Here is a 17,756-nt window from a genome sequence, read left to right as displayed (position 1 = left end):
ACACGCACTATAATAAATTTATTGATATATAAGTAGTTAAAAATAAATGTTTAACAATCAACTTATTTTGTCTAAAATTAAATTTTTAATATTTTTTTTATAAAAAAAGTTATTTTTCTAATTTGAATTATGGGACGAGGTTAGAGATACCCGATATCCAACGGGTACCCAACAGGTATGGGGATGGGACAATAAATTTAAACTGGTCGAATATAGGATACGGATATCAGGATTTATTGGAGAATCAAGATAAGAGATTCGGAAAACAATACTGATACTCGTCCCGTTTCATTGCCATGTCTAATGACAAACCTCCTAAACGTGGAGTGACATTAAATCAATTTTAACTGTAGCGAAACTTGTAAAATAATTGCAATGACACTTTAAGGGCTTGAAATGAGACATAAATCATATATATTAAGTCTGTTAACTAAATTTACAAAAGTATATCAAGTGTCTTGTTTTTTTTTTTTTTGAAAATTGAGTTTTCAGCCAAATTTTACCCTCAAACATACTTTGGGGTAATTAATCAAATATGACTTTCAATTGATTTTATTTTTGAAACACTCCTAAGAGAAATCCAAGCACACCCTAATTCATGTAAGAACCCAAACTTAATTAATTTGATTTTGTTCTAAATATTTTTTCTCGCATTGATTACTATACTTTAATAATTTAATTATTTCAATTAATTGAAATTTATCATTGTATTTTTTTATGATGCTCGAGTATTATTGTTTACAACAATAAGTACATTATTTGTATAAAAGTTTGTTAATGAATTTTTTTATTTGAGTTTGCAAAAGTATCTAAAGTGTTATTTTTTTAAAATTAAATTTTAAGTTAAAATTTTACTCAGACATATTTTGGGGTAATCAAAGATTATTTTAAACTGATTTTGTTCTCAAAGAGCATATTTTTAAAGCACTTTTTAGTGGGAGTCCAATTAAACTCCTTAAAAAAAGAATTCCAATTAAACATACCCTAATTCATGTAAGAATATACAAACTGAATTAATTTGATTTGGTTCTAAATAATTTGTCTCTGGTTGATTAATAAACTTTAATAGTCTTGTTAAATTAATTTAATTGATTTTTATCAGTGTATTTTTTAATCTCAAACACAAATCAAACCAACCTCGATACAAAATAATTATCTGGAAGACCACTGGATAAATAAGACCTTCCACACGCTTTGACGTAGTAACGAGCGAAATATTAGGCAACAAATTTAAAGTTGCAACACGTGCACGTGAACCATCCACCTATCTATAATATAAGTGTCTTCTTTTTTTTTTTCCTCTCGTTATTTATTTATTTAACTTTTGGCGAAGCAACCACCATGAAAATATATACGTATAATAACAAGAGCCTACTTTATATTAATGAAAAAAGAAATTCATCACCGAATTATAGTTCTACTAGCATCTAGATAATATATACATAACTAAATAGAAAAATATAAGAAGCAAATTACACAACTCACGACCCCAGAAAAGCGATTTTTTTTTTTTACCTTTTTGCCGAAAGGAATATATATATATATATATATATATATATATATATATATATATATATATATATATATATATATATATATATTCATGAATACTTAAATTATTATCCGATAAAGAATGATGTGCAAATAGTTTTTAATTACATACGCTTAGTGAGTATTTGAATCTTATTAAATATTAAAATCATCTAAAAATGCCAACTAACGTAATTAAATTCACAAACCGCATTGGATCAACTCACATTGGAGGCACGAATAACTCATTTTGTCACCTATGATAACAAACAAAAAATATCATAACTTTAGATATTTATTCACATATTTCTAATTTCAAATAACTTTTACATCAAATTAAAAGTTTTGTCTTGTCACTATTTAAAAAAAAAAATCAAATATAAATTAGTTTACTTTAAACTCAATTTTATCCAAATTTATTATTTTTAAAAACCATTCAAAATAAATTTTATTTACATTTACTTAAATACACTTGTTCTGCTTTACAAATTTACCATCAAGCAAATTAATTGACACATAATTATTTTAATTTAAATAAGCAAATTAGAAATAAAATTATGTTAAAAATATAATTCTTCTGGTACCATTTATAATGATTAATTCCTCTAAACTATAATGTAATCTAAAAAAACAAAGACATCTTAGTAATTAGACGACAGAAAGTATCCTAAAAGGCACACGAGAAAGCTCTCTGTACCAAATTGCAACCAACATCTTTCACACACCCAAGTGATGATAATAAAAGTACATAAATGAATCATCATATTCATAAATGCTGCATCAAGTCACATAAATTTTCTCGGAATCCAAAGACTTTTTACTATTTGCCTGTTTGGCAGAAGAAAGAAGGGGCGCGGGATATTGTTTAATTATAATTTTCCAACTCTATGATTTTTCACTTTCTCTAGGTAACATTAAAATATAATAACAATGTGTATACAAATATGAAATATCCAAAGAAATTTAAAATAAAGAGAGTAAAAAGTTGAGTTAACTAGTTAACACCAAGCAGATGCGACGGTGAGAGTTCTTCCCATCCAGCCAAAGCAAATCCCACCGTTCTCTACTTTTACCGCGACTCGGTTCCCAGCGCCACCGAGTCGCGCTTTGATCGAATCAGCGACTCGCTGACTCAGTGGCTTCAACCTGAACCCAGCCATGCTCATACGCGCGCGCCACTTCCCAAACACCTCGCACCGTTCCACGCGGTCCCTTCCTTCGCACGCCACCGAGTTCACCACCTTCCGACTCAGTCCCTCCTCGATCCTGACTCGCTTCAAGTTCTCCCGTGCCATCGTCGACTCGAGCGAGTCGAACAGCGCGCCGTAATACGCGCACAACTCGGTTACTCGAGCCACGAACGGCGCCGTGTTGGCGTTGGCATCCTGCTCCACCAGCGTCACCACGCGCGGCGCGAGTGTCTTCACACGCCGCAGAAGCTTGTCGCGAGGGTTCTCCGTGGAGACGCTCTCGTCAGGCATTCTATAAAGCTTGTACGCAAAGTTCACCGCCAGCGGCTCGTCCGCGTCGCAACCCAGCGACTCGCGAGTCAACTCGGCGATTCTCCGAGTCAGCACTTTGAATTCGAAGCCAATCCCAAGCTTCTCCGCGTGTCTCCCCAGCAACACGCCCACAATATTCAGCCTCTCGTCGTCGGCGCAATTCTCCGTCACCACGACGATCTTCACGGCAGCCGGAGCGCCCTTCCGCCGGGCCGAAAGCTCGTGAAGAAGACTCACGTATTGGTTCTCGTCGCAGATATCGAAATCCACCACGCAGAGCTTCCCGCTCTCGGTTAATGCGGATTCGAGTATTGCGATGTTGGCGACCATGCGTGCGACCTTGAAGAAGAGCGAGTACTCGAACAGCAACTGAGTCGACTCGGCGTGTTCTGTGCCGAACAATTCGGCAACCGGAGGTGGATACTCAACGTGATTCATCCGAGATTTGAGCGCAGAAACCATGCAATTCACGAAGCGTTGATCTGAATTCAGCGACAATCGGGTTAGGATCTCAGTGGCGGCATCGAATTTGCCTTCTGAAATCGCGGTTGCGGCCTCCGTTAGGGACTGTTTGTAACTGCTGGATTCTACGGAGGTGTTAGACGACGTCGTAGAGGAAGTGGGAGACGAAGACGCGGGTTTCTGCGGAGTGATTAGGTTTTGTATTGTGTGTGACCATTCAGAAGTGGTGGTGGTAATGACCGAAACGGCGTCGTCTTCATTGTCTTCTAGAAGCTGCTTTTCCAACTCCTGGAGACGGAGGGCTATTAGGTTCTTCTCCGGTTCGTGGGTTGCGGTTAGTCTGCTGTGAACCGGAGACAAATAATTTGTATTGGCGAGGATCGAATTCGTAACGGGTTGTTGTTGTGCGTTAACAGCGTTAGGGCGAAGGTGGTGGAGAAGGGGTAGGCCGTAACGACGTGACGGAAAGGTGGATAATTCTGTGTGCTGGAAAGTTCTGGGCTTCACAGAACGAAGTTGATGGTTTGAAAGGAGTAGGTTATCGTTGTTGTTAATAAGGTTAAGGCTGTGGTTGTGGGTTTGGAATTCGGCGAGGGTGCGTTTACCGATGAGAGTGGGTGTTTGGTGTTGGGCGATGTGGGACGAGGGGTTTAGAAAAATTGAAGGTTGGGATCGGTATAGAGGGTGGTGTGTGGTGGCGGAGTGGTTGTTCATGGTGGGTTGAAGCGCCGTGGATTGACTGGGAAATCCTCCTGCTCCGCCGTAGAAATCAGAGGCTCCACCACCTGGGAACCTCGGCGACGACATCCTGCGATCTTTGGCGAAGAAAATAATAAAAAAGCTTTGGTTTTTTAGAAACGCATGGGAGAGAATGAGAGAGGGGTTTCTTCTGTGGTGGGGGTTGAAATGTTGTAGTGATTCTGGTGAATATAACGGAGGGGATTTTAAATTCGATTAAGAAAGCGAGTAAAGGGGTTCAAATAATGTGAATGCCTCTCTCGCGTTTCAGTTGCACGCGCTGAGATCACTACCGTTGGATTTGTTCAGATTCGATATTTCAACTCTCCAACGGACCATGATCAACACCACAGGAGCCGAAACGCAGTCGTCTCGTATTCAATAATATACCAACTTCAACTCTTGATTGACACCCCTCTTCTCGGGTAACGCAACGCAACTCCAACGCTCACGCGCGCATTCGAATATTATTACTACTTGTCAAGACTTTCTCAGTATCCATTTCATCGTCAAATTATTCTCTCTCTTTTTATTAACTTTTGACTCATTAATTATAAATATAAATATTTTTTTGTTGAATAATTGTATATGTAAATATTAAGCATTTTTTATATTTTTAAGGTAATAAATTTATTTCTATTTAATATTTTTTTGTAATGTATTAATTTCATCGAGGAATTATTCTATTTTTTAATTAAAATTTGACTTATTAAATATGAATATTAATTTTTACATTTTTAATGCAATAATGTTTTTGTCAATAAAGGTTTATAATTTGTAGTATTATTTTTATTGAAATCCATTTTTAGATATTGGTATTTAATGATTAGTTTTTTAATGAGAATTATTAACTAATATTTAGAGTACCGAAAGAATCTTCACTTTTCGTATTGCATTAGTGGCTTAGTTTTTTATATGATGGATTTGGTTTATGTACTTCTAACTTGTATTGTGGTGGCTAACATGTGTTTCAGTGTTTGTTTTGTAAAAAATTCAAGTTTATTAAGTTTGTGTAATATGTATTCTGATCTTGTAATTCCTGCATGTTAAAAAATATTCTTGATGGTCTGTTTGCTATGGATGTGAAAAGTATAATGGATGGAAATAAAATAAAATAAAAAGAGTAAAAATAAGTGAGAAATTAAGTGGAAAGTAAATGTGTTTGATTGTAGAAAAATAAAAAAGAGATGAGGAGAAAAAATGGAAAGAAAATTAAAAATAAGATGAAAAATAATAGAAGTGAATCTCATTAATTTAAAATTATTTTTCAATATATCAATTAGTGCATAACAAAATAACCTTCACTCATTTTCATCTTCACATATTATTTTCATCTCTCAAAACAAACACTAAGTGAGAGAAACCTTTTTGCCTTCAAGAATATGCCTGTATTTGAAATTGAAGTTGTCACAAAAAAATACGTCAAATTTACATAAAAAGTGAAGTTATAATTATTTTATTTTAATTAACGTAAAAACCTAAAACCAAGCACGCTAATCATGTTTTGAAAGATCATTCTTTTCCATGAAAAGTAAATACTAAATAGATAGAGATATTTTGAATATGTCAAAACACGTAATGGCGTAAATTATCAATATCTATTTAATCTATTTATAAGCTTGATAATGATTTTTTTTTTTTAAAAGTCAAATATCTATCTTTTTTTTATTCAGTATTCAAATACCTTTTAAAACAAAATAAGTAATCATTTATTCTGGCTACAATTAAGGAAAAAAATTAATAATAATTAATAAATTTGTTTAACTCAATAATTGATTCTGTTTATTTGTTTTTATAAAGTTTGAATTTTTATTTTTAAATGAGAGAATCTTAAGAAATATATTTTCCATTAAGCTGTGTATTTTTTCTTACATTAAAATTTATTTAAAAATAATTGGACTTTCAATTTACTTGATTAAAAGTTTAAAGCTAAAATGTAATTTTTGTCTTTCTATTTTATTGAATCTATGATTTCAATGTCCCTATTTTTTAGTTTACTTTTAAAAGGATTTCAATTTTAATTCTTATGATTAATTTTAAAAGTTATATATATACATTATGTAAATATTAGTTGTCAGTTATCTATTTATTATTTGCATGATAAATAATTTTTGAAATTATTTATTACTAACAAGCCTAATTTATTTTTTAGAAAATTAAAAAATACATAATCAGATCTAAAATTATAAAAGGATACTAAAATTACAATTTTTTTTAAAGTGAGGAATAAAATGTCTCAATTAAAAATAGGGGAATTAAAATTATAGATTTTTTAAAAATGAGAGATAAAATGTCTCAATTAAAAAATAATATAAATAAAAATATGAATTTAAAAAAATTAGAAACAAAAAACTAAATTTTAGCCAAAGTTTAAATGTTAAATATTGATATATAATATAAAAAAATATATCAATTTTGAGATAAACTAAATTTAAAATTATTGTGTATAATCTTGTTAAATTTAATTTTCATAGCAACAAAGATGATAAATATTGGTTTAAATAATGTATTTCTAAAACTAGTATTTTACTTAATACAATGCTAAGGTATATTTTACATTTGAAATTATAATAGATATTTTTTTAATGTGTAGAATATATTATAATTAAACTTTGTAATATATACATGTTTTTAACATATAAATTAAATTTTGGAATTATGATAAACAAATTATATTGCAATATAATTCAATTTTTAATAATTGATACATTTTTAAAAAAAGGCTGAAATTCAATATAGAAAAAAGGACAAAAAGGGTAGATTGAAATAGATAAGAAGTTTTTAAAAAAATGTACGAATAAAAATATGATAGAAATTTTTTAAATGGCCAGGTATTTTGATTAGTTGTTAAATGAAATTATATGTGAAATTAAAAATAAGAAATATATTTTAAAAGAATAATAAAATAAAATATTCAATAGAATGATTAGGATAAAACATAGCTCGGCGAGACAAAATAAATCCTAAATAAAACTCTCATTAAAAAATAAATCCTAAAACACTTTTATTTAAGAATAGCTCATTAAAACTTTCAATTAAGGACGATGATTATTTATTATTAATATCGTATAATTTTATTATTATTTGTAATTTTTTATTTATAAATTTTACTTAAATTACCCCAATTCTATACTAGTCATTCCTAATATTTATAAATTTAAAAGCTTTATAGGAATTTTATTTATTTTCAATTAATAAATTAACATAATTAAAGTTTAGTAAGTTATCCAAATTATATTCTAGAAATTCCTTATATTGGTAAATTTAAAATATTAATAGGAATTTAATTTATTGTCAACGAATAAAATAACATAATAAAATAATTACAACTTATAGAATATTTATATCAAAATATTTGTTGTTGACCGCTTGTATAAATTAAGCTAAATTAAAAAAATGTTCTTTCGGTAAAGTAAAAAAATAAAAATAAAAAAAATATTTTATTTTAACAATAAATAATTTGCATTTTTTCCATGACATTTTTTCAACACTCTTTATAATTAGATAAAATGTATTGAAAATTATCAAATTTGAGTGAATTTCATTTGTTATTTAATGATTTTTTTTCTCCTAAGTGAGATATGAGACTCATCAAACTTTATCATTTTGTATAAAATTTATCTTTATTTTATATATAGACAAATGTTTAACCTAAAATAATTTTATACTATAAATAAATAAATATTTTTCCTAAAAATTTATACCGTCATTCAATCAAACAATTTATTGTATATAATAAGTTTGTTAACTTTTTAAATAATTATCTTAAAATAATTCAAACAATAATATTTTGTGATTGAATGATAATATAAAATTATTTTATATTATCAATATATATGAATTGAACTTGTTTGTAAAAATATATTTAACTTTTTTAATATGATGTTTAATTTTAAAATCTCCCACAAAGTATTATTATAACACCGTCAATTACGTAGAAGAGAAAGGAAACTTTATACAACTAATTTTTTCATAATTTTCATTTAGATATTTGTAAGAGAAAGATTAAAATAACTTCACTCATCGTTAGAAATTAGGAATTGTGATTTTCAATAGTTGTAATTTTCGGACATGGAAATACTTATATCAAACATCCCTTGATTAAATTAGGTTAGCAGGTAAGTTTTAAGTTTTTTAGTTACTTTATCATGTTTAGACATGACAAGAAAACCCGTACTCGTGGGTGTCCGCCCGAATCCGTTTCGACTTTGACGGGTAATACCTGAGTTAACCGGGTATTGGTTCGGGTTCGGGTTTTTCCCGATAATCAAAAGTCGGGTACGGGTACGAGTATGAGATTACTAGACTCGTCCCGACCCGAACCCGAACCCGCCTCGCCACTTAAAATTTTTAGAATTTTTGCATAATTTAATCAAAAGGCATATAATTTTTATTACTAGTTAATTTTATTTTAAATTTTTTACATAATTTAATATTATTTTCTTAACTATTTATGTAGACACATGCATTATAATAAATTTATTGATATATAAGTAGTTAAAAATAAATGTTTAAAAATCAATTTATTTTTTTCTAAAATCAAATTTTTAATATTTTTTTACAAAAAAAAATATTTTTCTAAATGGTGTGTGGAACGGGGTTGGGGATACCCAATACCCGACGGGTATGGGGATGAGACAATAAATTCAAACCCGTCGGGTATGAGATATAAGTATGAGGATATGTTGAAGAATCGGGGTAAGGGATTGGGGATACAATACTCGTACCCGCCCCGCCCCATTGCCATGTCTAATCATGTTGAGTTATATATTGTATGAGTATCTAGTAAAAAACTAAAATATATTCTTAAAGTCGTTAACACATTGAAACATAAGTTATCTCAGAAAAATACTCGAGGAATCAGTTTTGTTGAATACCTAAGTATTGGTCATCGGAGTATATAAGAACCTCAAGTATTTTAGTATTTTGCTTAGCTAAAAATATCTAAACACTTATACAATCAATTGTTTATAGCATTGGACTGATCAATATAACCAAATGTTTGTCGAGGTGCATATAAGCACCTTTCACAAGGTTTATGCTTAAAATACTTAGATATTCGACTTAGCTGAATACCTAAATATAATTGACTCTATGTTTGAACATAACCAAATGTTTGATCTAGTGTGTGATATTCAACATGGTTAAATACCCAAACACCCAAAATCATAAAAACAATTAAAGATGTTAATAGACGCCTTAATAGTAATTATCAGCATATTATTTGATATGGTAATGACTTATCAAGACCATAGGTCCAAAGATCCATTAAAATATATATAAATAATTATGGATATATCAAGATAAGACATTATTGATTGATGTTAAATATGCATTTATTGCTCTAAGTTAAAAATTTGACGCTAAATCCTTTTCGCAGCATCTCTCCCTTCGGACCTGCAGATATTAAATAATAAAAGAGGAACGCAAAGGAGAAACAAACTCAGAGAAAATATTATCCTATCTATCCCTGAACAGGTACAAGCTATTTAATAAGTTAGTTTCAATAAACATGTGTGTTGTTGAGTTTTTGTTTGTTTGTTTGTTTTGTTTTATATATCATGTGTTGTTGAGTTTAAATATTAAGTTCGTAGTTGCATTAAATATTTTTTTAAAAAAGTTTCACCACATAGTAATCTCATTAACTCGAACATATTTATCTTCTATTTTAAAAATACACGAAATAATCTAGAAAAAATGAAATGAGAAGTGACAAGGGAGAAGAAACATGTAAGCGAAGACAAATTTGTGTAGGAGGCGCGTGGGAAGAAAAGGAAGTGTGTTGAAAAAATGTTGTACTTTGTAGGAATGAAAATGAATGGATCTTTATTCGGAAGCGATCAGCAGAGGGACTGATTTAAGGTCTTAAGGGGACAGTTATGAAGCAATTCTAAAAGGGCACACATACAAGAAAAAAAAAAAACTATCATCAACTACGTGTATAGTGATTTAAAAAATAAGCAAGAAATTTAATAATAAATATTTATATTACATTAAATTTGAATAATAAATTATTTAGAAAAAATAAATTAAATATATTAAAATAAATATTAAAATTTTTTATTTTAAAAAATAGATTGTTGGGTTGACTTTTCTTATTTTTTCATCAACCCATTTTTTGACGGGAATAAATTAAAATAAGTTAGCAGTTGGAAACCTCAATTTGACCCTAAAAAATAAGAGGGTTGACAGGTTGTTATTGGGTTAAATTTATTTTGTTTTATCAGTCTTAATTAGTGTGAAATTATTTTAACTTAATCAAAATTTTTGAATTTGAGTTCTGAAATTGTTTTGTAGTCTTATCCAATTTATTATTATTTTTAAATATTTTTATTCTCTTTAAAAACTATTTTAATTATCCTCTTTTCATTTCAATTGTCCTTTACATTCTTCTCATTTTAAATCTTTATACGATTATAGCCAGGATTATTTTTTTTCATTGTAGTATACGCTTTGATTTAGATTTATGAGTAAAACTAAATTTTTAGGTACATTAATAATTTAGTTATATCTAACGAATTAAATTTGACATATCAATAGCAATTCCACTCGACTTTATTTTTAAAAAATAAATAATCATATTTAAGAACCAAATTACTACTTAAAAAAATAACATCACATATTTTCCATAAAAAACAATCATGCTTAAATCTTGTAAAATAATTATGAAAAATAAAAGTTTCTTCTAAATATTTTATATGCTACATATTTTAAACTCGATACAGTAGATATGAAGATAAATGTCATTTAATAATTCAATGGTTCAATTTTATTCGATTGTTTAACAATGAAGAATGAGAAGCATTTTTTTAGGCATTCAATTGAGAGATATAATTATATAAGCAAAATAAAAGAATTTATTAGATTGAAAACAACTAATTACTCAAACAAAAATTAAACATTGCGTTTGTATTTATTTTGTGTCAAATGTAGAAGAAATGTAATTTTGTTATCGTTAATTTTGTTATTCACATCGATCCAAATTGATCTATTTTTACCTGTGCCTCATTTTCCCTCAAGTTGTACTCATTTTAATAAGAGTAAATTAAAATGATGACTTTTGGTTTGTTTTTATTACATTAAACATTCTTACTTTTTTGAATTCTAAAAAAAATATTATAATAGTTGATTTTTTGTTTTACCAAATAATTAACTTTTGATGTTTTGAACGTGAGAAATGTTAGTTTGAGAGGATTATATGAAGAACACATGTTTTTTGATGATTTTTTTTTGCCAAAATTGATTCATATTAAAATAATTGTCAAGAAGTACAAGTGTATAAAATAATTTATATTAGATTTGAACAAGTTGAATCAAGATTTAAAGTTCATTAAATAAAATAATTACATATAATTGAGTATTAAAATAATTACCAACAAAATTTTTCATAAATAAATATCTTTTTTTAAAAGTTCAAATAGCTAAACTCAAAAAATTACATATAATTTAGTATTTAAACATTATTTTCTTTTAATTTTGTTTTTTCTTTCATAAATGAATGTTTTTTAATTAAATTCATTAAGAAAAATTTCATGAAATTAACACATGAGATTAAAAGTAATGTAGAAAAAAAGGGTGATAAGTATAATAAAAACAAACCATAAAAGAATTATTATAATTAATTATTCTTTTAATAATTCTATGTTTAACTAATTGAATTAGATTTTCTATAGTAAATATATATTCTTTTATTTGTAAGAATAAAAAAAATAAAATTCATACCAATATACACACCTGCTTCACAAAGTGAGTCGAAACCTTGTTGATAAATACTATTTTATTTAGCACTAATTTAGTTACATTATAATAAAATTTAATCATCAAACTTAATCTATTCATTATAATCCTTAATTGTTAATTTTCATTTAATTTTGTTCGAATGCTAAACATTTATATTAATTGATTGAGTAATAACGATTACTATTTTTTTATAAGAAACTTCATATTCTTAATAAAAATTAATTATTAATTAATATCCATCTTAAATTTAATAATATTTTACTAACCAATAAAAAATATTTATTGTAAAGAAAGTAAGAACAAATTAATTACGTGAAATATTTTTATTTTATTTTTAAAAATCTTTAACGTCATAGGTGACAATTTTTATTTTAAAAAACAATCAGTGGATGGATAAAAAAAACAAACTTTTTTGGACAGATAAAAAAATTTGAAGCCTACTCATCGACAACCGAGACATAATCATATTGTTAAAATGTTTTATAAATATTAAAATGAAAAAAATATTTTTTATTTTGAGGTGTATTTTCTTTGGATGTGTATACACACAAAAGAAGATAACAGACAAAAATATTTATACTCCATTATTATATATTCAATGATTTTTTTAAATACAATATTCAATGATTCTTTTATAATCAGTTAAAAATAATTAAATTGTTCTTAAATTAGACAATTTCTAATCCTCCATGGGTTGTAACTTGTAATAGCTAATCTCAATTTTGTCATACAGAACGTCTCTTTAGTCATGGATAATACTTGTGTGGCCTAAAAAAAGAAAAAAAAATCCCATGATTGAGTATTTTCCTGACTGGTTATGCCGAGGTGAAAAAAATTACAGTCTAATTCAATTAGATCTATTTTAACTCGATATTATTTTAATTTTAAATTTATATAAATTTGAACTAAAAAAAGCAAATCAATTTGGGCCGGCCCCAAGAGGCCACTGGATTAGGCTGTCACTAGTCCATACATAATATAAGGCTGGGCCTGGTTGACTTACTTTTTGGAATTTTCTTCCTGTACCAGTTATTTTTCTTTTACCCCCAATAGTGAGAACAAAATTTCAAAAACACCCTTTCATAGGACTCATACAAATTGTCTTGATTTTTATGTTATTAACACGACGTTCTAACCAGTTGAGTTAATAGAAAAATTATATTATAAAATAGTAATGTTTCTATCTATAACACTTAAATTTTTAATATATATTTAATGCATATATAAATTTACATAATAAATTTTGTAACAATTAATTTTGATCTAATAATTAATTTTTTAACATATATAAATTTTTATTTAAAACTTATATATGTAAAAAAATAAATTATTAAATTAAAATTAATTGTAATCAAGGTCAAAATAAAAAATATACTTAATGTAATAATCATAAAAATTTATAATTAAATTTATTAAAAAAACATTAAAAATATTTTTTAAACAAATTTAGGGGATATGAATTTGTAATCCATATGAATCATATAGATTACAAATCTATATAAATCATACGGATTATGAATTTATATGTTTATTAGCATGAATAATTTTGAAAAATTCAAAAATATATTAGGTGGAGAAGATAAAAGGCAATACAAGAAGAAAAGTCCTTATTTTTATGCTTGATCGAAGTGATAAAATTGGATGATTTGTGTTGATAGTTATAGTTAAATAGCATGGATGAGTTGTCCTCTAAAAAATATGGTGAGTTATTGTAAATTTGTGATACATTTGATTATTATGAATTAAAAAAATTAGAATAATATTTTATTATAATACAAATAATATACGATTTAAAAATATTTCATGTGCTAAAAAATATTTTGCTGATAAAAGAGAACTTTTTGCAGCCTATACTGACTGTTCTATTATTTCTCACATGTGACTTTTATTTTTCTATAAAAAGATATCACTAGCCTGAACAACTCTGTAGAACTTTTTACATTAAACTGTGTGTAACGTACTTATGTGTATGCTATTTTTTTTTTTTTATAGAAATCATTAATCATTAAATAATAAAAGAGCAAATATATTTTAAAAAATGAGATATTTATTATTTCTTTAAAAAAACTTTTTTGTTAGATAAAATTATCTATTGGATAATTTAGAAGAAAAAAATAAAATTATTAATTGACTAAAAAGAATAATAAAGAAAATTATTAGTAAGTGACCAAAAAATAAAATGTAGAATAACGAAAATAATTAGGCAAATAAATTTGGTCTTCCGAACTGAACCCAGAAGCAGTGCTGCAACGCAAGCAACGGTAAGAAATAGGATGGGTATTATGTAATTATATTTCTTCACGAGGGACAATAATGTAAAAGACTAATAGTTACCGTTGAAACCCATTGCGTTCATATAAAGGTGCGGCTTATGCCAAAACCATTTCTCAAAGAGATCAACAAATAGAGAAAGAAAGAAAGAAAGAAAGAAAGCGAGATCAAATTGTTGGAGAAACGCGAATTAATCCAGAAATCAAAGAAAGCGTTACTTGTAAGTTTTCGTTTTCTCGTGTTATGAGTTTTTTTGTTGTATTTGCTTGCATGCGTGTAGGGCTTATATGCTTCTTTGTAGCGTAAAAGAAGATTTTGTTTCATTTTTGTGGTTTTTGAAATCTAGGGTTTCGTTTTGGTCTGGAAAATTGAAATCTTGAATGACTATGGTGTTTGTCTGGTTCATTTAATTGAGCATTTGCAACCAAGAATCGCAGGAAATATCTGATGTTGAATATTAGGGTATTTATTTTTGGGGCTTGTTTTAGATTTACCTTTTTACTTACTCCAGTTTGATGAGATGAAGGATCTAGTGAAAATTTAACATCTTGAATTTGGTTCCAAGGGATGATTTTGGGATTTGTTGATTTTTCTCTGAAAATGAGAGACAAGACTAGATGTGTACAAGTTTATGGTTTAACCCTTTCACAATATATGCAGGACGTTCGTTTGAACATCGAAAACATTAACACAAATGGCAACACGAACTGGTCGCTTGTTTCAAAACCAAAACCTCAATGTCCACGTTAATGGTATTGTTTTGTTTTTTTTTGCTTTAAAAATGTGCCATCTATAATTGCTTCTCTGATTGTTTCAACCATGCCTATGATATAATAATTCTTAATGCTGGTACAGGAGGAGGAGCTGTTTCTGGGAAGGCTGATTTAACCGGACAGAGGAAAGTTGGGGCTGGGGGAAGAAAACCACTTGGAGATCTATCCAATGCAGGGAACCTCATCAACCAATTTGATGGAAAGAAAGCCCTTGACGGTTCATTGAACACAGGCAAACCCTCAGCCTCTGTTAGTCAGGCACCGAAATTGCACAAGTCAAAGAATCTTGAAAGTGACAAAAGAATTCCAGCTTCTGAGAAATTACTCACTCGTGGCAGGAAAGTACTTTCTGACATTTCAAACTCTGGGAAGCCACAGGTTCCTGAGATAAAAAATAAGAAGACCCTGAAACCAATAGAGGAGTCTCTTCCCCCCAGTGCAATTGCCGAAGAACAAATCTTGCACGATCATAAGAAATGCATCCAATCACAGTTTGAAACTGCAGATGTGCATCAGTTTTTCAAGACTGTTGGACTTGACGATGGTACATTTATATATTCTATGTGGTGCATTTTTTTGGCCTTTAACTACTTTATACTTTATTATTGTTTTTGCTAACTGTTGGACTTTGAGAATGGTAAATTTTAGCTTTTAACTTGGGCTACTTGTGATTATTGTTTTTGCTAACTGTTGGACTATGAGAATGGTAATGCTCCTTTTGGCTTTTAACTTGGGCTACTTTATACATTATTGTTTTTGCTAACTGTTGGACTTTGATAATGGAATGTTCATTTTGGCTGGTACTTGGTTTTTACTTATTCATTGATTTATGATCAGATTCAGATGATCACATGGAAATTTCCTTTGATCTGTCCGCAATTAGTAAACTGAAGGTTTGTTTGCTTTCTCATGTTTCTCCTGGTCTTTATATATCCTCCCCCGCTATTGCTTTCTAACTATTTTGTCCATCCTTTTCAGTCTGAGAGTGCATATTTGGAGTTGGAGGAGGTAACTGAGTGGTTGCCTGAAGTGCACTCTCTATCTGCTCTGCATGGTGGTTCCCCAGCAGTAGTACACTGCAAGACTCCAGGCTTGTCAAGTTACAGAACAATGTGGAATGATTCTACTGTCAATTTCAAGTTGATAGAGACACCAAAATTGTCCAAAAAATAATTTCTCCGGCAACAATGTAAAGAACTTGATATGGTGGAAGTCTGCTAGTATTAGATATTTTGTGCCACATAATATGTGTTGGCAATGATCCGGTGGTATTTTTTCGGTAGACATGTTTTTGTTCGTCTTAGATTTATTTTGTGCCACAGATGGTTGGCAATGATTGTGATATTTTTTGGTAAAGACATGTTTGTTCATCTTAGATTGGTAATATGAAAAGGTTTTATTCTTATGTGCTTTCATTCCTGATTTTAGTTTGTGGTTTGTTTTTTATGAAAGGAAAAATAATCGTATCCTGAATTTTCAAGACGAAATCAGCAATAGAAATACATATATAAACTATATTAATTTGCCTACAATCAAGACATATAGAAAAACATATAGGGTACTTTCGCTAAAATCATTGTTAATACACGAGATAATGGGAAATTCATTCCACATATTATCCAAAATTGAATTTGGTTAAAAGGGGAATTCCTGGTACCTGGATGTATTATCCGATTATCCGATTATGGTCACAGTATGGATGATGCATATCCAAAGTAAAAGCAATTATTACGGTTTCATCATGAAAAAATAATTAATATTTATTTATACCATAAAGTTGAATCCAAATACACTATAAAGTTGTCCTTGGTTGCATCGGTACTAAATCAATAAATCTATATCAAAATGCTTCCTTGCAGCTTTATATATTACGTGGTACAACACATTTTAGACCCTATTTCTCACTCTAAACCCCCTGCTATACGTATAAGTAACTCTCATAGGAATGTGCTAGAATTTTTTTTTAATATTGCAGCATATACAGAAGCTACATGGCTTCACAAACTCACAAACGTACCTCTACCGGAATTAAAAATCACATTAAATCACAATTTTTTTTAAAAGCAACATATGCACATAGTGATAGTATCAACAGGTCATGCAGTTTATCTTTTTCATGTTCATAGAATTATAGTGTTAAACTCTTGCGTCTGTCTTCATCTTCTCACGGTATACTTTTACTTTACTGAATGTACATTGGGTAAAACAAATGCAATACCAATTGTCAACGTGGTGAATATTCTGGGGATGGTTGAATCAGGTATATGGGGGTTTAGCCTAAATCCATGATAGGTTGTGAATTGTGCGTGTGTAGTCTCTTATGTCCCCATTCTTCAATTACATAATGAGGTGGTGAAGTATTGTATTTGTATGGTAAGAGAATTCTCGCTAGGTTGGGGAATTGAAGATTCAACGCTTTAAACCTGACAACTACATATTTTACAGAATCTGTTAGGAGAAGTGGAATTATTGTTTCTCTTTACCATGCAGAGCAAAGAACACCCAGCCTGAATTCTCAACCTATTTTGTGGGATTTTTTGCTGTATGTGATGTTATTATAAAGTATGCTCAATTATACCTCCAACAAAATGTGTATTAATTTGCCAGTGATGTTAGTCAAACATGTGATCTTTGTCCATTTTCATCCACAAACTTGCACAAGCATACGTTTAGTGGCAGCATCCTGAATGGAACAATTGTATAAATACTTGAAAAGAAAATATAAATGTTCCTCTTATAA

General features: G+C 29.0%; 2 protein-coding genes across 2 annotated transcripts; one reads left to right on the top strand and one right to left on the bottom strand.

Moving 5' to 3' along the window:
• Nucleotides 1-2,295: 2,295 nt before the first annotated feature.
• Nucleotides 2,296-4,425, bottom strand: LOC114371981 (scarecrow-like protein 8). The gene has a single exon (XM_028329340.1). The coding sequence runs from the start codon at nucleotides 4,299-4,301 to the stop codon at nucleotides 2,529-2,531; it is 1,773 nt and encodes a 590-aa protein (XP_028185141.1). The 5' UTR covers nucleotides 4,302-4,425; the 3' UTR covers nucleotides 2,296-2,528.
• Nucleotides 4,426-14,342: 9,917 nt separating this feature from the next.
• Nucleotides 14,343-16,431, top strand: LOC114371982. The gene is made up of 5 exons (XM_028329341.1): nucleotides 14,343-14,463; nucleotides 14,904-14,995; nucleotides 15,099-15,560; nucleotides 15,854-15,909; nucleotides 15,995-16,431. The coding sequence occupies exons 2-5, from the start codon at nucleotides 14,938-14,940 to the stop codon at nucleotides 16,187-16,189; spliced, it is 771 nt and encodes a 256-aa protein (XP_028185142.1). The 5' UTR covers nucleotides 14,343-14,463; nucleotides 14,904-14,937; the 3' UTR covers nucleotides 16,190-16,431.
• The last annotated feature ends 1,325 nt before the right edge of the window (nucleotides 16,432-17,756 follow it).

This window comes from Glycine soja, chromosome 10, assembly GCF_004193775.1.
Source record: "Glycine soja cultivar W05 chromosome 10, ASM419377v2, whole genome shotgun sequence".
NCBI classification, from domain to species: Eukaryota; Viridiplantae; Streptophyta; class Magnoliopsida; order Fabales; family Fabaceae; genus Glycine; species Glycine soja.
The sequence above is the reverse complement of the archived record's forward strand: the minus strand, read 5'-3'. Positions and strand labels throughout refer to the sequence as shown.